Genomic DNA, 19,591 nt, shown 5'->3' with positions numbered 1-19,591 from the left:
AGCTGTTGTGCCGTTGTGTTAGTGACTGCTACATGGGGACACGAGCTCTTCCCACCTCTGAGCCAGGTGCAGCTGGATGGCACTCGTGTGGACCTGGGGATGGCGGTGCTGAGCCCTCAGCTCTGGACGTGGAGGATCTGAATTTCCCTCACTGCTCCAAGCAGAGCTGCCTGCAGTACTGCTGCTGCGTGCTTGCTCTCCCGCTGACCGCCGTCTTTTTCTTCTCGAGTCTTTTCTCCATCAGTAAAGATGATAAACCACCTCCAGTGCTACTCAAGCAGCAGTTGCACCGTGTGCCTTTACTAACCTAAGGCTGAAAAACTGTTAGCTGGCCCGTGGACCCAGGCTGTCCTGATGCTCTTTGAACAGCTACCCAAGGCAGCTCCTCAGGCTCTGACTGAAGCGTTTCAGTGCTCGCTCAGTGCTCCTCACCACGTCCATCAGCTCTCTCCTCAAGTGCTGTCAGGAGCTTAAAAAATGCTTCAGACCAACACGAGTCTTTCTCCAACAGCAAAAACAAGAACATCACCAACTTTTACAGCTACTAAAAAAATGTACAAAGGGGCATTAAGCTGTGCTGCTCGCATTCCTCTCCAGGTTCCTGCAGAAAGCGGCAGGCAGCACACGGAGCAGCTCACGGCTGGGGCTGTCACCCCGCATCTCGGCCCCCAGGGGTCGCCCACAGCTGCTTCCCCTGCACGGATCCTGCCGGGGCCCTTCCACTACCACTCCTTTTGGAAAAGTAAAGAACATCTGCCAACATGTATCAGTTATAAATGCTATTTTAATAAAAAGCTACACGGAACTTGGAAGTGGTTGGGCTGTTTCTTTTAACGCCAGTTAGAGTTACAGTCAACAGTGTGCTAAGGACACCCTCTCCCCTGCTTCATTTTAAGTCTGCCAAAGGCAAACCAGTAAATGATTTGTTTAAAGACTTGACTTTGGAACCAAATTGCTCTGGTGATGTTCCTAGTTCTTACTTTTGCTTTGTTCTTTAAATTACTCATAGCAAACTTGGATCTAAGGTATGGGTGAGCTGCCTGGAAGGTGTGTACAGCAGCGTCACCTCCAGCTCTCCTCACTTCATGCTGCATGAGCTGCTCCTTCAACTACAAGATGGTCACATTAGCACTTCCATGTGAACTCAGACTCATTACAGCCCGAAATAGTAGTTTATTTCTGATATTCTAATGAACCAAGTTCTATAATCTTTAGAAAAAGGTAAGGTTAATCAAATCTGTTTGTTCACATTTTTTAGCTATTATTTTAACAGATGAATATTTGTTGTACATTTGAGTGGGTGAGGCTGTGAAACTGCCCCAGTGCTGAGCACATTCCAGTGAAAATCCGTGAGCTTCCAGCATTCTGGAAAATCCGTTTCCAATGTATTTCAGCACAACTTCAAACATTTTATACAAAGTACAGAATGAGTTGTCCGAAAGCTCTATAAAAACAAGTGTGAGATACTTGAAAACAAACCCGTTCCATTATTGGTTATAATTTATTCTAAAAGATGCCTATGTTCTTGAGGTCTGCAATGAGCTTCTCACAATTACCGCTTATTAATAACTTCTTCTTTTAGTTTTTCTGCGAGCACTTTCCTCTTCTGCAGTAGTTTTTGCTTCTCTTCTGAAACTTCCTACAAACAAAATGGGGGGGAAAAAAAAAACACTGCAATAAATAAACTGCATGACTTCCTAATGCGTACTGCAGCTTCTAATGCTAACTGCTACCCAGGCAGGTGAGCCATGGCAGGCAGTGCTGGCAGAGACTTTTCTTCCTAACAAGGAGCAGCCAAAGAGCATCACTTTCAAACCTGATGCTGCACGGCCACCCCTTCAAACTCGCTTGCAACCCCAAATGATGCAAAAAGTTTCTTCATTTCTTGGGAAGTGGGTCAAGCAGTGTCTTCACTTTACCGTGCTGCTCAGGAGTTCACCCATCCACCCAAGGGCACATCCTGAGCACATTAAAATGCTCAGCAATTACAAAGCACTCGTGTGACAACAAAGCTTCTTATCTTAAGTGGGTTCTCTTTGCTAAGGAGCAGCGATTTGCTTTTTAATAGCGTTCTTTTCTAAGGTTTTCTACTATCCCCCTTATCCACATTGAGAGTTTAAGCATTTCTTTTCACATAGATGTTTATTAGACCTGTTATTTGTAACAAACACATCATATTACCATAATAATGATTAGCAGACGGCTCTTTTCTCCTGAAGTCTGACCTACACTCACAGTTTTGTCCTGCCATAGGATGCCAGTCTTTATGGCTGTGCCTGCTTTCCTTGGTGCAGCTGACTGTTGTTCCCAGATGTGATTTTCCATCACAAGGATTTCTGTGACTGCAGCACCTCCTGCATGCTAAGGAGCGTATCGGTTAACTCACTGACTGACATGTCAGTCCTTGAGTTCATCTCCCTGCCCTGCCCAGAATACTGTGTGTTTTATACATGGCATTTGCCTAACAGATTGAAAAGTAGCAGAAGCCTTTTTTTTCTTTTTTTTTTTTTTTCCTACTGTGCCTTAAGGAAGCAGGATTTGATACAAGAGTGGTTCTGTTTCACAGACTTTCCTTGCACTGAGCACTTGCTGTTACCATCACAGGCTTCACCTCCTTGCACTACACATGCAAGGACAAAGCCCTCTGTAAGAGAGATCTGCTGACTGTCCAAGTTGTAAAGTCAGACTGTGACAAATGCTTCAGTCATTATTGCAGATGGAACCAAGATGGTGACAGGATGACCAGCTGAAACAGCAGCAACACGCCGCAAGCCAACCACTGCTGCTGCATTGCAGTGTCTACCAACTAGAATAATGGGATGAGGATCTCTTGTTACTACAGTCACAATTCAATCTTCTTTCTGAGGTGCAGAACTATCCCACAGAGCTCTCCCTGCCCTTGATACATGGCTGAACAGAGAACACGTTTGTAGCTACTGACCAACATGGGTAGGAGACCGTTCACGACTGTATGTGGGACAAAGACACCATGAAGAATGGAATATCTCTTGTATCTCTACAAATTTACCATTCCCTTTCTTATAATTCTAATTCTTCTGCAAGTATTTTCTTGTATTGGAGGCAACCAGATAGATGATAGCAGCATCTATTCCTCAGAGTGCCTTGTCTTTCTAAATTGCTTTATCTCATCACTTCTACTCCAGTGGCTGATTTGTTAACCAGGGATTTATTTATTTGAAAAAGGAGCAAAACCCTCTGAGATCAAGAGAACTAAGCAAGCTTTTCTATGTAAAATTGGACTTTGCAAAATATTTTTTCCCTGTCTTAGCTGGAAAAAAAAAAAAAACAAAAACAGGGATTTAAGGAAGCCCAAGAGTTGGTCAAAGGATTAAAAGAAAGCCAGTTCGTAAACTTAATCAAGAGGATTTGTCAATACAGAGGTGAAATGCTAACTTAATCATTAACACTTTTAGCCTGTACTCTTCTGCAAAACCAGTGACCTGACAATAGTTCCACTACTCCCACCACTTGTCCTTTAATACTGCTACCACACTCAGCCATACCTTCACTGAAACTGCCTGCCTGTTATAAAGCCATCAGGATGATTTTAAACCCTTCAGGATGATTTCAAACCCTCTACCTCTTTAGGAGATGGTTCCTCCTCCTTCTGGTCCGTGTTTGTGGGTGGTATTATATTATTTCTTGACTCTTTCTTTGCAGCTACCAGCATATCTCGTTTTTTCTTAAGATACTCCTCCCGTTGTCTCAGCTGCTGCTCGTCAAGTTCTGGTGCATTCTGGATGTTTTTGAAGTACATTTGGAAATAATACACATAACAAAATTAAGTTATGTATTCATGAAATAAAAGCCTTTACATCAACTTTGCCTCTCAACTTAATTGCTTGTTTTCAGAAGCCAAGCGAGAACTTCAAGCCACAGCTGTCTTACTAAGAACTTATCACAGGGTTAAAGGCTGAATGCTAAGTTCTAGAATTCTACTCTTAAAAACGGAGTGGTGATCTGAACTCCATGCAAATCAAAGTGCTAAATACCACAAGCAGCATGCTGGTTAAAAGAAATGCATCACGATAATAAAAACCGTGATTATAAACGTAACACTATTTTCTGTCATTCCAGTTTCTGTTTCGGGGGCAGAAGGCATTGCTGGTTGTTTTAAACTTACGTGTCCTTCTGGCGCAGCTTTCTGTGCTGCACTTTCTGCACGTTTTGCAGACGCTCTCTTCTTCGTGTCCTCCTTCCCTTTGGTGGGCTGAGGTGAGCACTCTGGGCCTTTCTGTGATGGGCGGACTGGCTTTAAGTCTGCCCTTGCAGATTGCCGAGCTTCCTCTAAACAGCAACGTCACGTAAAAAAAAGCAAAACAGTAACACATCATATAAAAAATAAATGGAGGGTTTCCTCTAACATCCAGATCTCTCCTCTGAAGAAGTGGAAGATTTAATAAAAAGGGGAGAAATGAGATTTTATATTCTTTTCATAAAACTTACCATCAAAATCCACTGGTAAGTACCATATTTACACGACTAAGTAACGCTTTACATTAAAGCACCGCTGCTGCTATGATGAATTACTGTGCAATGCTTGTGTATGGGAACTGCTGAGTCCCAGCCTGACCCACTTTCCACCTGGGGAAAGGACGGTCAGCCCTGGGAGCACAGGTGAAGGCAATTCAGCTGTGTGACCAGAAGGGTGGAGCCTGGCTGCACCTCTCTTAGACCCCACTGAAGGGCTGACCCCTCCCCCGGGAGAAGGATTTCTCTCTCTAAGTCCCTTTCTGGTGAAGCTTTCCCCTGTGGACCTGGAGCCTTCAGATATGGGTAAGCAATTTTTTTTCCCTTCTCTTACAGCACCTTTCTATCATGCCAATTCTCCCATCCTATTGTTCTGCCCTATTGCTACAGCTTGGAATGTAATTTCATATGCAATATTCCAGTGGGTGGTTTACATTAAGATTATGCCCTCATTCTCTGTGTTAATTAGGAGTTAGTAATCAGCAGCCCACACAGCATGCTTCAGCCAACTCCAAATACAAGGGTGCTGCTTCAGCTTTCAGCTTCGAAGAACAGAATCAGACAACAGTATTTAAGTGAACTTGTAGGGAAGAGGGAAGGAAGCAGAAACTCAAGGTGCAAAGCGTTATGCAGGCCCCAGAACTGGAAGGTCACCTATTCAGACCCACAGCTCAAGAGCTCATTTTCAGAACTGGTCTCCTCTCTAGGAGAGGATGCACCAGAAGTTGGCTTTGTGCCTGACATCAGCAGAGCTCAGAGGCTCAGGTGGGCTGGCTGGGGGCTACCAGGGGAGCTCTGGGCAGGGAAGTTCAAACAAGGTTCAGGTGACCTCAGTGCCTTCCTTCCTCAATCAGCTCCCTCACCTTGCCCAAAGCAGCTACTCTGCCACCCTGCTTAACTCTGGCTGCTTTTTCTTGGACGAGTGCTGCCTGTGTTGACAAACAAACCCTCAGCTGATTCCAGCTGTGCTTTTCATATCTGCAGATACAAAGGATAATTTTGCCTTGCAATCCCACAGAACTCCACTGTGTGTTGCTGAGGCTAGAGTCAAAGTTTTCCAGTCACCAAGCTGCAGAGCAGCCTATGTCTCTAGAACTTCACCAAGACTTCTCCCAAAGTGACCTACAACTATTTCTGAGTACAGTAAGCTGCTGCCCCTGCTATATTTTTATTAAAAATGGAGAGTCTTAGAACTGTTTAAATAAACCTGAAAATACTGGTATCAATGCAAAAACACTGAGTACAATAAGAATTTTAGTGCATGCAGTCTTTTTGAGTGTATCTGTGATCCCTGAGTTAAGATGTGCAACTGAATGTAGCGAATTATAATTCTGCAGTGATGCACTGTGGGTTTTTCTCAGTAATATTTAGAAACAAGTGGTGTTAGTATTAAAGTATGAGCAGTTTCCTTGGCCCCTAGCAAAGCACAGTAAGAGATGGCATAGCCTAGCTTCACTGACACTGAGTGCAGAGCAAGCTGTTGTTCATTCAGTTGTTCGTGGGTTTTTTGTTGCAGGAGGCTGCTGTTGTTTTAAGTTAAAGCATGGAATAGTTCAGTTCAATGCTGCTGCTTTCTTCAGTACAGAAAATGACAACTGAAAAAAGCAATGGGAAAAGCAAAGGAGAGAGAATGCTCAAAGCGCAGAAAACAAAGAAATGTAGAATAAAGATGAAGAATTTGTGTTTCAGTGAAATATGTCCATCTCTTTTGATAAATTGCTTAGAGGTACTACGAGAGCTAAAAGTGCTAGGAAAAAATCTTCACACCAGGGCTGCCTTCTTTAAAAAGCAGAGGAAAAAAAGACCTAAAGAACACACAGTGCATGCCGAACACCAGAACCAACACTATGAACAAGGGAAACCACTTACCAGGAAGTAGTCCTTTGAAATGTGCTGTGTGTGTGCATTTACACTGTTGCTGTCCATATTGCAAACACTCGAGCTGGAGATGTTTGTGGCCTAGCAGTACCTGTAGGATGTGATCATAGGACCCTCAGTTTCACTTAACCCACGAACCTGAAAAGACACTAAGGAGACAAGGGAAGGAGGATCGATGGCAGATGTACAAGGAGACAATGTCTCAAAGCACTGTAATGGCACTGGCATATAACCTGTTTTTTCCTCTGAGAATTTGTCTGTATGTACACTCATACTGTGGGTGACTAAGCTAAGCAACGCTTTTTGATGTGGGCAAATACTTCAGTCTTCTCAAAAGCAACCCAGGGCCACTCTAGCAGGTGCTGCATCCTTATCTGTGCTGGGTGCAAACACAACTGGCAGGTATCGAGGAAGGGGGGTGTTTCTGAGGAATGCTAGAAAGGTCACCTGCACTCCAAGGTGCTGTGTGTGACTGTTACTATGAAACTCTCCTTCCTATCTCCTAGCGGTGCAAGAAGTTGGGTGGTCAGTGCACAGGATGAATGGTTTTGCAATCTCATTTGTGAACCACTAACAGGGTTCACCAAAGTGAAACTAAGAAAACTGAAGCAATTGCCATTAGCTTCAAATTCATTATATAGTAGAAAACTTTTAGAGGTCCACCAAATGAAGTTTGGGATCTTAAAGTGAAACTGCAAAAGATGATGAAAAGGCATGTGGCTGAAAGAAAAGAAACACGTGCCTGACAAAAGGTGGGGGTGCTGTATTTCCCTGACTGAGGACTGTTTTGTGTAAGGGGTCACATTGCCAAGTTGATACTCCCTTGGTATGGGATACTTCCTCTTCTCAGGTAAGAAAGGCAAGCTACTCTGTGCTGTGCTAAGGTGACTCTTCAAGTGAGAATACAGCCAGGATCTGAGAACAGGTGTGGTGGGCAGCAAGGGTCTGGGACCAAACCACACAGAGAAGAAAGACAGAGGCACAGAGTGCTGTGCTCCTTCCCAGCGTTGCATGTGGTACTATGCAGAAGAGACTCAAGCTGCGGTTATGACCCCATTATCCAAGATGGAGCTTTAGATGGGAGCCCATGCTCTGGAGTGAGGTATTAAGAGACTAAAAAGCAGTCTCTGTATGAGAGTAGTCTGGAAGAAGATTCACAGTATGTGCACTCCTTGATTTTATTTTAGCCCTCACTACCAACTGAAACCACTTTTCTAAGGTTATACTGGAGGATAAGCTGAGACAAGCTTTTTAGTAGCCTTTTGGAACAGGTATGTGTTGCATGATGCCAGCCCTACAAAGCAAGAAGATTCTCAAAGAGCAGTCTGTCGACTTCTCTGGTGTTTAAGGAGCATAGAAATGCTCAGCTTCAGCTGAACAGGCACAAGAACAGCAAACAAGTTCTGATCCCAGGCTCCAAGATCCCCTGCCTCTCATACAGATTAAGTTCTGCAGATGAGTAATCTAATGGTGCTGTTGAAAGGTGGCATAACTATGCAAAAATAAGAGGAATCAAATCAGGCTAAGAGAAGAATACAAGTACACCTGCAAGCCTCCTGCATTCTTCCAAGAGTGGAAAGCAGAGAATCAGAGTTTAAACAACCGTAACAAAACTTTCCAAGAAGGCAGAAAAGATGAGGGAAAAAGATATTTTATAAGGTGACACACTTTTCTTTTGTATTTCCTAACATGAAGGACACTAAGTCAGTTCTAAAGAACTGAGGGTCCTACAACCGCTTCATGTATTAATGGCCACAAAACAGGAAGTGCCCAAGGATGCCCCACAGGTACTAAAAAGGCTAAGAGTATCCAGCTCAAGTGTTTGTGATATGAGAGCTTAGTGTGAATGCATACAAAGATGAATAATGGACCCATGGAAAAATAACTAAGAACAGTGCAGACGTGCTGAAGTTGGAACTGTATTATTAAAAGTGATCTCAGAATATCAAGCTACAAATTTTTCACAAACTCTCCTTAAGAATAAATTCCACTGAGATACAATGCTTGTTCTTGAGGATCACCTGTGTGTGTGTGTGTGTGTGTGTGTGTGTGTGTGTGTGTGTTTTGCACATCTAGTATTGAGCTTTCTCATAAAATTACCTAATGATAACTTTGGAGTATCTCCAGAACCATCAGCTCCCTCAGTAGACTCCTTAACTTTTACAGTTTCTCTTGAATCTCCTGGAGAATTGGTCACAGCTGGTGATTTGCATTTAGCACGTGCCTTAAATTAAAACAGCAAACAAAACCAAGCATTACAATTCCCACCACTGTACCCCAGGCATTAAACTTCCAATACAAAGGAAACTCTTGAAAACTCCTAATTAAAATGGTGTTGTTTACACTATCTATATTGCATTGTCAAAGTGAACAAAGCAAACTGCTTATTTTGTTTTACTGGTAGGAATGTTTGTACTGGCTTATAGTTATGAGCTTCTCTGTTTATTTTAGTTCAAAACTTACTCTCTTACCAACAGTCAAATTGAAAACATTAGATAAATTGACATTTTTGTTTCCCAGCTACAAATGGGTGACTTAGAGGTTTTTTATACTGTGCTTTGCTTGTGACTTTCCAACAGACCTCCACCCACCATAAAAACATGTTGTATAGTAAGAGGACTTAGGAGCATGTGCTGAAGTTAGAAATAAACAAATAATCACCTGAATGGAAGTAACAGGTTGGATGATTTCTGATGCTGCTTTACCTCTATGCTTATCTGAGAAATCTTGACAATGCAATCCATCCCTGAAAAAGCTGGAAATTGCCCAGAAAATGTTTCTACTATTCATCAGCCCTCTGATTCATGCTTTTCTGTTGAGTTAAATTGAGTGAATTTCTATTAATTCTGTAGCCAGACTTCCTGCCAATGCCTTCCAAATAAGTTCTGTATAATTAAACTCTTATGGTCTGGTCCTGTGACTGAAAGGAATTGGCAGAAGGCATCCCAATGGGATCAGTCATGCTAAGGTAAGCTGAAATAGTATTTTCCACGTGCTCTTTCCTACAGTTTCCTATGGATAAGAAGGTTTAAGAATTCCATCTTAGAGCAAATAGAGCTGAAGTACCAAGTTTTATCTTTATGAAATATGCAGAAGAGTCTTCCAATAAGTAAGTAGTTTGGCTGACAGAATTACATGTCTTCAAAAAAAAAAAACACTAAATGGAATTAGATATTGTAAACTCTCAAGTGCAGTTCATGAGGTACAGCTCCATGCATGCATTTCTATTCCAAGAAGAAACAGTTCAGTGGCTAGGCTGAAAAATGAGACACTGCTGTAATCTGGCACGTTTATCAAGAATACTGATATTCTTGGCTGGTCTGTAAGGATTTGGATAAGCCTGTACCTTAGAATATCATTTGTTAAAATGAGACAGAGAGCTTCTAGGTTCCGTAGAACAGGTGACTCATTTCCTGGAATGCATCATTGTAACATAGGAAACAATGTTTTTTCACCCTTTTTCTGCAGTGTCAGAGGACAGCAGAGGTTACTTTGGTAGAATTTCAGTAACATGACTATCATCTGCATGTGTCATGGTCTGATCTAAGGAACAAGCTTGGAAATAAAGTGGAGACCTCTGCAGTAGTTATATTTGGCCTCCAGGTAGTTTCCTCTGTCGATCAGGCTGAAGAAACACACAATGCTTTCTCTTTTCAAATTTACTAGGCTCAATTTCCTATGATGGAAAAGAACAGAGAAGCCATTTTGCTCCCTTTTTAAACAGCCTACAATTTGAGCTTTTTTGTATACTTGAAATGTATTTTCCTGTTGAAGAGATTTACTGACACATTTTCACTGTAGAAACTACAGTCATTGTAGCTGCTGCTGCCTCCTCAGAGAAGCCTTCCTCAGACTTCAATCTGCTTCTCAGTTGCTTAATGACTGGCAGTTCAGCCAGTCCCCACTTACATTCAGTTACCTGAGCGATGGTTTCGCTTAGAAGGGATTTCTAGTTCCTGGTGATTAGGTTCTGGCAGCGCTGGGCTGACTTAATGAGTAACTACAGTGTCTACGAAGCAATCCTTAACATTCCTGAGAGATTAGGAATGCTGCAGTCACTAAGAAGCTTATGCTTTGAAGTTTCTTTGATCTTGACAGAATTGGTAATTCAGATGTTCTCTAAATCTGAAAGGCTGACACCCATTGCCAGAATCTTACAATTCAGGTACTAAAGGAATATGCTTATGAGCTGCACCAGATGACTGGTGAACACTGGTATTATACATGGCATTAATGTCAACGATACCATCAAGAAAAATGTAGACAACAGAACAGCCCCTTCAAAATGAAGACCTTATTGACAGAGTTTTTATTTGCTTAGGGTGGCATGTGCTGCCTTGGAGTGATACAGTTGGTGCCTGGGACAAGAATATTCAAAGCATTTCTCAAACCTCAGCATAAACCATCTAGAAAGATAAGATACTCACTTCTTCCATCCGTCTCCTTTCTTGCTCTATTTCATATTCTTCCTTAGATTTCCTGTAACACAAGACATAAGTCGAGACTTTTTTGCTACCAATGATTTCTACGTAAATTCAGCATTGCTTAAATAGCTGGGGACTATCAAATCAATTGTTGGATATGTGAGCAAATGTCCAAAATACAAAGGCAGTGTCTCCTATTTATTTCCACAGAAATGACAGCAGATACAACGCAGCACAACAGCACAATTTGGTAAATTCTCAGCTACAAAACGTTATTTTTCAATGCAATCACCACTAAGCAAGCATTTTCAGCAGCAATGAAAAAGAGCTTGTGTTCAGTGCTCCTCGAAGTCTTCATGACTGTCCAGAACATGGCTTGCCTTCCACCCTGCTGTCACCACTGCTGATCATCAAGCAGCTCACTGTGCTAATATCTAGTGCCTGGTCTCCATACACATTCAGCCAGCATCTACAAATTTCAGTGGAAGCAATTTTTTTTTCCTGCATAAAGGAATCCAAGGATGCACCTTGGCTTCATATGTGCTTCTGTATCAAATGCCATCTTGCCAGAGTGCCCCTCTGCTGCCATCTGTCACTCAGCAACAAAATATAACTGGATATTGCTGGGAAGGTTCAACCTCTACTGCTGTACTACCACCATCTGCCTGTGAAGTTGTAGGCCAGCATCATAACACAGCAGGCATTTCTTCCAGAGCACCCTACATATTTCATGACTTAAATGAAAATGCATTCTTGAAAGAGAAAATCATGATAGACACGCAGAACTCAGTCCTCTGTCATTCCCTGAGCTAAAATAATTGTATATGAATTTCCAGGGCTTATCTATCTATCCACTGACTGATTTGCTAAAGGTAGAAACACAGAGGGTAAATGTAATAATATAACCCAAATGGATTAATATGTTATTATTTGTTTATGATTCTTTCTATATGGGTGAACTGGGAGTGGAGGAGAATCTATGGAAGTTGTATCAGTCACATGCATCTTAGATGACAGCAGGACACGCTGAACACAACTAAGGAGGAGGCTGTGGAAATGAGTAAGGACTACTGCAGAAGCAGAATTTGCCTTTCCAAGGCTTTGAAGGACACAGAACAAAGTATGGTATCCTCGTTAAGGAGTAACAAAGCTGCTTTAAGCAGTGTTGATCGTATATCTCCACTCCTGGGTTAAGAGTGCTCACAGAACAGCTTACAGATTCCTTTGTCCAAAGTCACTGGACACAGCTCTGTCTTGAGATTCAGAGGACAATGGAACCCGTGGGGCTTTTAAAGCTGCACATCATTTCATGAATCACCAAGATGGTTCCACCATGGCAGAGTGGTAATTCTTATGTCTTTAGATAGCCTTGATCACATCCACTGTCTAGCACAATTCATTTTTCTCGTGCCATCTGAAAGCAGTTTCCCAGAAAAGGCTAGAAGCTCTATATCCTTCATTATAAAGGCTATATAGGTCCTATATCCTTTCATTTTAAAGGAAGGTGGAAAGTAGGACTGATTTCTTATTTTACCTTAGAACCTCCCTGAGTATTTTCATTTCTTCTTGTTCAATTTCACTGAATACATCGGAACCCTCTGTCAAACAGTCAGGCAACACACCTACCAAAAAATAAAAGTATGCAAAAAGCATGCTTTACTCTAAAGAAAGTTATTTCGAACTCCACTGGCATCAGTGTTCAAAGATGAGAAATAAATCTTGTTGAGATAAAGGAGAGAAAGAAAAAATATACCTAATCCTTCCTTACTGTAAATTGTTTACAAAATGATTCTAGATCCTTGTTGCAAGTAGCAAAAAGGCAAAAGTCTCTGACATAAAAAAGGCTTTGCTATCTGAGGGCAGAACATACAGCACAGTCTGCACTGATGGTTATATGCTATTTCCTGCAGACTACAAACCAACCATGGTTAATTAAACCATTTTCTAATCTAGGTGTTGCGTTAAACTTAAGAAGTATTCTCTGGAAAAAAACACGCACCCAGTGAGACAAAACAAAGGAATAACACAGGAGACATGGATGAAAAGAGGGAGAAGATAAAAAAAACTTCTAGGAACATCAGCAGAGCAGTAGAGTTGGGTGTAAAGCTCTTCTTTAACAGCACTTATCTATTACAATGATGAAGGGCAAACTTCTGCTCTGTCCATAGATTTTTTCATGTGCAAATGCAGTGTGAACTGTAGGGCAGGCATGACAGACTGCACCGAGCTCTGCAACAGAGCACTATCACTACTGATGAACTGATGCAATTAACACTCAGCAAAATTCTCTAGCAAAAAAACAGATCAAGTTTCACCCAAAATCTTATAGAATTCACCATCTGTTACTTGAAAAGGAAAATAAACTGCTATGTCTGAGAATATAATCCAAGAACTAAAATCCTGGTCTCAGTAAAACTAGCTCAGTGTTTTCCCTTAACTTCAACTCCAGCACTCTGTTTTCATTTATAACTGGATTACACAGTCTTAAAAAAAAAGTAAATTTTTTGTTTTCTTTTCTACTTCTTACCATTTCTTTCTTTCATGACTCTTATGGCTTGCAATTGCATTTCCATATTTTTCTGTACCATCATTTTTTTAAATAGTCTAAAATCTTCTGCTGCCAGCACTGTCTGCAAAATGGCCTGTGGGAGGAAGGTATATGCAAACTAATTAAAATACAGAAATCAAAACCTTTTCAGTTTGCTTGAAATTATATTAAAATTTACATTCTGTGGAGCTTGTTGTTAATAACTCTATTTCATCCTTTTATCTGTCTGCTTTTTCTAGCTATATAAGTTGAGCTGGTGGGCAAGAAAAGAATTTGATGGTTTATTGCCCTTGGATCATCATGGCTACATATTATCATAAAGCCTGGATGGTTTCCCAGTGTAAGTTTACAATCACAATTTGTTGGATTTGAGAAAGGAATGTGCGCCCTGACAAACCTTGCTGGAGGAGACATTTCAACAAAGCACTTTACTGGCAGGAGGAGCTCCCACTTCTCTGCCCCACATACCTGAGACAATTCCTAAAGATAACTTCCAGCAGATGAAGCAGTACAGAATCAAGCCTTGTCTCCCCAGGGCAATCTCTGTCTTACAGATTTTACTGTTTTATTACAAAATTGGGGGAAAACACCTTTTGCTTTTGTGTCTGTTCTTCTTAATTTTCAAGTTTTTCTGCTACTACAAATGGACTGAATGCCACCATAAAGCTGACAAATCTGCACATAAAGGTAGGTGGCAGACATGCCTTTAAGCTTAGAGGTTTGGTTTAGAAAGTATAAAGCATGGAAGAGAAATCTCAAAAGAGTGACAGCACACAAATGCCCGCTGCTGTTTTAAAGATGCACGTTTTGCTGCTCAAAGTTCACAATATAAACAGGCACATTAGGTTTTAGAACGTTAAAGTTTTAAAAAGAAAGCTTTTCCAACATGTATGTTTGCATGTTCAAACGTGCATCTGTGGAAAGACAAAGCTAAAACATTAAATCTATGCATTCCTTAGCAAAGGAAAATATACCTGCGAAGTGTGAGTCTTTGCAAGAGGAGATGAAAAAGCTTCCTGAAATTTCTCTTCAGTAATGCCAACTTCTGTAAGATAGCCTTCTAATAATTTTTCGACCTGTAAGAAATACAAGCCTTACTTTCTAGGAGATTTTCCCCTAAGAATCATGGTGTTTTTTGCCCATAGCTCTATCTTCTTTCTTGCTGCTGTTGTGTTTTTTTAAAACTCCCAGAGAAATCCCTGCAATAACATCACTGCTTTCTCTGATGCTTCTGGCTCATTTGCTTTTATAAGCCGTTCTAAATCAGTGCCGATTTTTTTTGCTGAAACTGGTCACTGCTTAACTGCACCTCTCCAGCCTCCAGGGACCTCACCTCTCTACCTTCTCTCCAGACTCCCAGCTGATATTCCTCACCATTTGTACTTATTAAGTAAAAGGATTTTTTGGCCAGTCTGTGCATCCAAGGATCCATCTTCAGGATCACAGCAGAAATCACTGCTGGCCTATACTCACTCCACTCGTGGTTCTTGACATCAAGAACTACCAAGCCTTGTTATAAGGAAACGTTTTAGAAAACTGTGTGCATTGATTGTAAGTATTTTCAGCACACTCCAAAAACATTCTGTATTTTATTCTGATACTTGAAATAATTCAGTAGGTTTATCGATCTCATAAGGAAACAAGTTTAATGACAATCAGCACAATGTTAGAAACTTTCCACAACATGTGAAGGCTCTCCAGCCCATAACACATTCTAGCTAGCCACAGCACTCACATTAAGGACAAATAGGTAAGTCTGCGTAAGAAAAAATAACATTTCTGTATATCTGTGCTTATGCCTGAAAATGCACAGATGAGCATGACTCAAAGAATACCTAAATAACACTCATGGCATGCAGCATTAGTAAATTCCGAATAACAAATACAGCACAACTAGAAGTTTATCCACATACTACTTCAACAGTGCACATTATTTCTTAGAATTCCACCCCAGCAGTGAATAACACTCACCAGTGCTTGGTATTCCTGATAAATTTCTGTGTAAGACAACTTGCTTTCCTCTTCATCATCAAAAACTGGAAAACACACATCTCTGAGTCAGTGTTTCACGTACCTGTACTTCCAATGCCAGTGCCACAAATTAATTTTCCATTTAGAGTAAGGCCAACCTTTACAAGTTAATACTTTTCATCATGTGACAAGACATGATCAGTAATAACAACCTATTTTTTCACACATTCAGGCTATCCACGTACTTGTGGCAATTTATCGTAACACTGCTAATTTAATACTAGAAAAATACATTTTCACAACAGAAGAGATTCCTAAGCAAGCCGAGGATTTGGCAGATAGATGCATTAAGAAGTAAGATTTAATGTAAGAACTACCATGTGAACTTGCATGAGGTTGTTCTAATACGGAAGATGACACTGAACCAGGTCATTTGTCTCTGCATACATTTAAATGAAGGCTGTGCTAATGACTTGAATTTTTATTTTAAATGATGTTCACTAGCAAGAAGCCAGTGTGATGCAGGAAAGAGAGATCGTGCTTGCAAAACAATTGAGAGAGAGTCCCAAAGAGAAGATCTGGTGCTGGTCATTTACTGTTACTTGCTAACATTTTATCTACCATGGTCCAGACAAAACGGGAATCCATGCAGCAGGTGCCATTATTATCAATGCAGACTCACATTAACAACCCTTGACTGGAAATACCAAGCTAATGATTTCTGTAGCACAGAATAGAAGCAGCAGAAAGCAAGAGAAATGGAAGACTGGGGGTTTTACACTTACATTTACAATTTGCATTTTTATCATGTCAGCAACGAACAGAAGCCATGTAAAACCCAGCAATTAAAGCAGAGGCTTATTAGTAAGACATCGTCAGTTCCCCTCAAGATTAGCCACTCCACCTTGGACGAGTCACTGCCCATTTGCATGCTTTGAAGTCATCTGAAGAACAGGAATTCTGCTCACAAACTGGTGAGCGGGTGAGATTTTTTTTTCATGTGCCATCCGCAGTGGTGACGGCATTTGTGTGACAGAACTAGCGCAACTCTCCCAGCAAAGAAACTCTTGGAAAGATCATTTTCCAGCTGCAACAACACTGAGGCAATCAGTCAGAACCCAGACTGTAAGATGGTCGTTCCTAACAGCTAGCATCAATTCGTTACAACCTGCAGCAAATATAAACATCTAATCAAACAGTTCTGGCCCTCTAAATAACACAAGGAAGCTTGCTTTTCAATAGATAGAATTTGGAAAGCCAGCAATTGCTTTTGTTTCATTTCTCCACCTAGGAAAATGTTTTTTTCCATATCATTTCATTACAAAAAAAAAAAAAAAAGTTTTAGAAGTATACAGCAATACATACAAACGGTAGAAAATGCTTGTTTCACAAAAATAGTACTATAAATCCTACTCTTAAAACAAAACAGCTTCTATGTTAACCACCACATTACAAACCCAAGATGGTGAAGATTCTTAACTAACTCTATTGTCTTCTGCATCTCCTTCCCCCTGGGGATCTCTGTGATAGCCTATGCAGGCCCTAACCTTTGTCTTTATGTCTCCCTGCTCTTCTACCCCCTCCTGCTCCTTACCCCTCTGAATACCCCGGGAGGGCTGGCAAAAGGACCAAAGGGACTCCAGGTCCTCCTCCTTGCACAGTTCCAGGACAACATGGAAAGCAGAATGGAAAGCTTCCACAAACTGCTGCTTTCAGTCTGAACAAAAAGGATGAAGTGAAACGTCAAATAAACCAAGTGAGGTCAACATCCTCCTGTGTTAAACTGCATTAAGGAACACTGTGTCTGAATGGGGATCCTGGATTTTCTCAAGTTATGTCTTCTAAATCATGTTGTGATCTTTTTCCTCTAGGTTTTGGCTCTGAGTCTTTGGTCACCGAACAGGAAAGACCTGAAGAACCCAATACACCAGGACAAGATGGGAGACCCAGATGTCCTTGGGAGACAAACTCAGCATTTTCCTGCTAAAATTGAAAACCACTGCTAGCAAATTCCTCAAACACGATGACAGCTACGTGAAGTTTGAGTCCTCCCTGCTGGGACTGAGCTGACTCATCTGCAGTCACAGACCCAGTAAGTACAGGAGCTCTTCTGTTCCTACCCCCAGTCCCACCCCCAATCGGGAGTCACAGTCACCTGCTGCTGCTTTTTGTACCCTGTCTTTACCCTCCAGTCTTCAACATCATTGTCAAGCTCATCTATTCACAAAGCAATATTTCATTTTATACCTTAGAATATCTGAGTAAAACAGGAAAGTCCCCACCCTTTAAGGCATGCCCACAGGCTGAGCTTGAGTTGAGTTCTGAAGCCACAGAAATGGAAATTAATGAAGCCATGAGAAATTAGTCAAGTCCCCAGAAAGAGGGAAAGAGAAAACAAGCAATTAGCAACAGATATAACAACACTAGGATCACTCCTACTAAATGCAATGTTAAATAAACATGCAAAATTTAGTAATATGCAACTAAATATGCAAAATAATTGCACACCCATTACTAAAGCTTGAACTCTAGTTTTGACTAATCAGAAATTGACACTTTATTGAAATGATGCCTTTTTTTTTTTCCTTCAGTCCAAAGGCTTTGGACATTTTGAGAACAAAAAGAATTCTGCCCCAACAAAACACTTCAGTAACAGTGGTAGAATTAGCACATTTATTGAAAGGAAAAGCAAACAAGCGCTGAACTGCAATTAGAAGTTTGCATTTCTTCAACTGTGCTTCTTAGCAACCCTAACACTGCAGCAACACTTCCTCAGCCTTTTCTTTTTTCTCAATAGCTGCTGGGAGTTGTCCAAAGAAACCCTGGAAGACCACTTGCTCCCATTTCTCTACTTTGCTCCTCTAATTTCTTACACAGCAACAAACTGGCAGGGGGCCATTATATAAGCCCGCTTCATGGAAATTTACAGAGGTTCCATAAATCTTCTTACTGCCAGTAAATTCCACTCAACCTTCTAAGGAGAGATCACTGCTACAGAGAGGGATAACGCACACCCTGATTCCTAAAACAAGAGAGGCAGCTCCTACCTATCCCACTTCCATGGCAATCAAAACACCTGAATGGCAAGAAGTCTGAGCAGACACTGAGGCAAAAGCTCTAGCCACGCTTTCTCTGTTGCTTCCATGTGACAGACTGGTAACTTTACCCGACCTTCTCATTTACCAGCGTATCAGGGAAAGGTGTGAGCGCCCACAGTGATCTTCAGAGGTCATGAAGGGTGGAAACAATTTACAGATTCATAGCAGCCCTCGACACGAGCTGCTGCACAGCACAAGGTGACAGCGCCGGGAAGCCTTTGTGTCATAATATCAGTGTTTCAGTGTTAAAATGCATCGATGATGGCTTAAAGGATTCTCCTCAATCAAAGCATTCCTTTTATCGCACGCTGAGTAACTCAGGATAGGTGACTGTAACCGGGTTTTTATTTTATAACATACCTTCACCATCACTGGGGGTTTTCCACACTCATCTGACACCTGCTTGAGCAGGTATTTCACCCAGCCCTCCCCATCCCACCCAGGACGCTGAGGCTTTGGGGTGACAAAGAACGGCCCATTCACCCAAACCTCCAACAGCTTTCCCAACCTCTTAATATGTGTTAGTTTTCCTTCATATCGTTCTCCTGGTTAAAAACGCCCCGTTCTTAGATACAGCTGACTGGAGCGAGCCGCAGCTTAAGCACAGCAGCTCCTCGGGTGCGACCCGGAAGGACCACATTTTATTCCTCGTACCACAGAGCGATGCCTTCAGCCCCTCAGCGCTGGGGTCCCGTGCCGGCCTACCTCACCAACCCGCACTGAAGCGGGGTCGCCCGTCCCGCCCGCCCGCCAACCCGGCTCCTCCGCCAGGAAGGGCCTCAGCGCCCCGCCGCTCACCCTCGCATTTCTGCTCCATGAACTCCAACACGGGGACGGACCAGGCGGGCCCGCGGAGGAACCCGGCGATGCTGTCTACCACCCACTCCACGTCGGCCTCCTCCTCCTCCGCCGCCATGGCCGGGCCACCCAGAGCGGCGCCGGGTTTGGGGATGGGGGTCGGGCGGGTGGTGCGCGCACGCCTCACCACGGCAACTGGCGTCACGGCACCACCGCGCGCTCGCGCGGAGGGGAGCGGGGCTGGGCGCGTGGGGAGGGTGGAGGGCAGAGGGCTGCCCTAAGGACCTACAGCCGTAATCAGATCATGGCTTTAGGGGAGGGGCGGTCAGCAGCCGCAAATGCGGCGGCATTAAAAGATAGAGTGGAAACGAGGCCTGCAGTGA

General features: G+C 42.2%; 1 protein-coding gene across 1 annotated transcript; it reads right to left on the bottom strand.

Moving 5' to 3' along the window:
- Positions 1–1,153: 1,153 nt before the first annotated feature.
- Positions 1,154–19,359, bottom strand: CFAP36 (cilia and flagella associated protein 36). The gene is made up of 10 exons (XM_042812130.1): positions 19,209–19,359; positions 15,313–15,377; positions 14,316–14,417; positions 13,321–13,435; positions 12,328–12,415; positions 10,797–10,848; positions 8,470–8,593; positions 4,145–4,308; positions 3,602–3,757; positions 1,154–1,639 (listed from the first exon to the last, which is right to left on the bottom strand). Exons 1-10 carry the CDS (start codon positions 19,324–19,326, stop codon positions 1,553–1,555), a joined length of 1,071 nt encoding a protein of 356 aa, XP_042668064.1. The 5' UTR covers positions 19,327–19,359; the 3' UTR covers positions 1,154–1,552.
- Between the last annotated feature and the right edge of the window lie 232 nt (positions 19,360–19,591).

This window comes from Centrocercus urophasianus, unplaced genomic scaffold, assembly GCF_019232065.1.
Source record: "Centrocercus urophasianus isolate 14NV4802_14NV808 unplaced genomic scaffold, USGS_Curo_1.0 seq_10, whole genome shotgun sequence".
NCBI lineage: Eukaryota > Metazoa > Chordata > Aves > Galliformes > Phasianidae > Centrocercus > Centrocercus urophasianus.
This window is presented reverse-complemented; position numbering and strand designations above follow the sequence as displayed.

Bases quoted from the DNA above. Each gene is read 5' to 3' on its own strand.
- CFAP36 (XM_042812130.1), bottom strand. From the start codon at position 19,326: ATGGCGGCGGAGGAGGAGGAGGCCGACGTGGAGTGGGTGGTAGACAGC. The intron at 10,849-12,327 runs GTAAAATAAGAA...CTTGTGTTACAG, and splicing joins ATACTCAGGGAGGTTCTAAG to GAAATCTAAGGAAGAATATG. The intron at 4,309-8,469 runs GTAATTTTATGA...GTTGCTGTTTAG, and splicing joins TACTCCAAAGTTATCATTAG to AGGAAGCTCGGCAATCTGCA.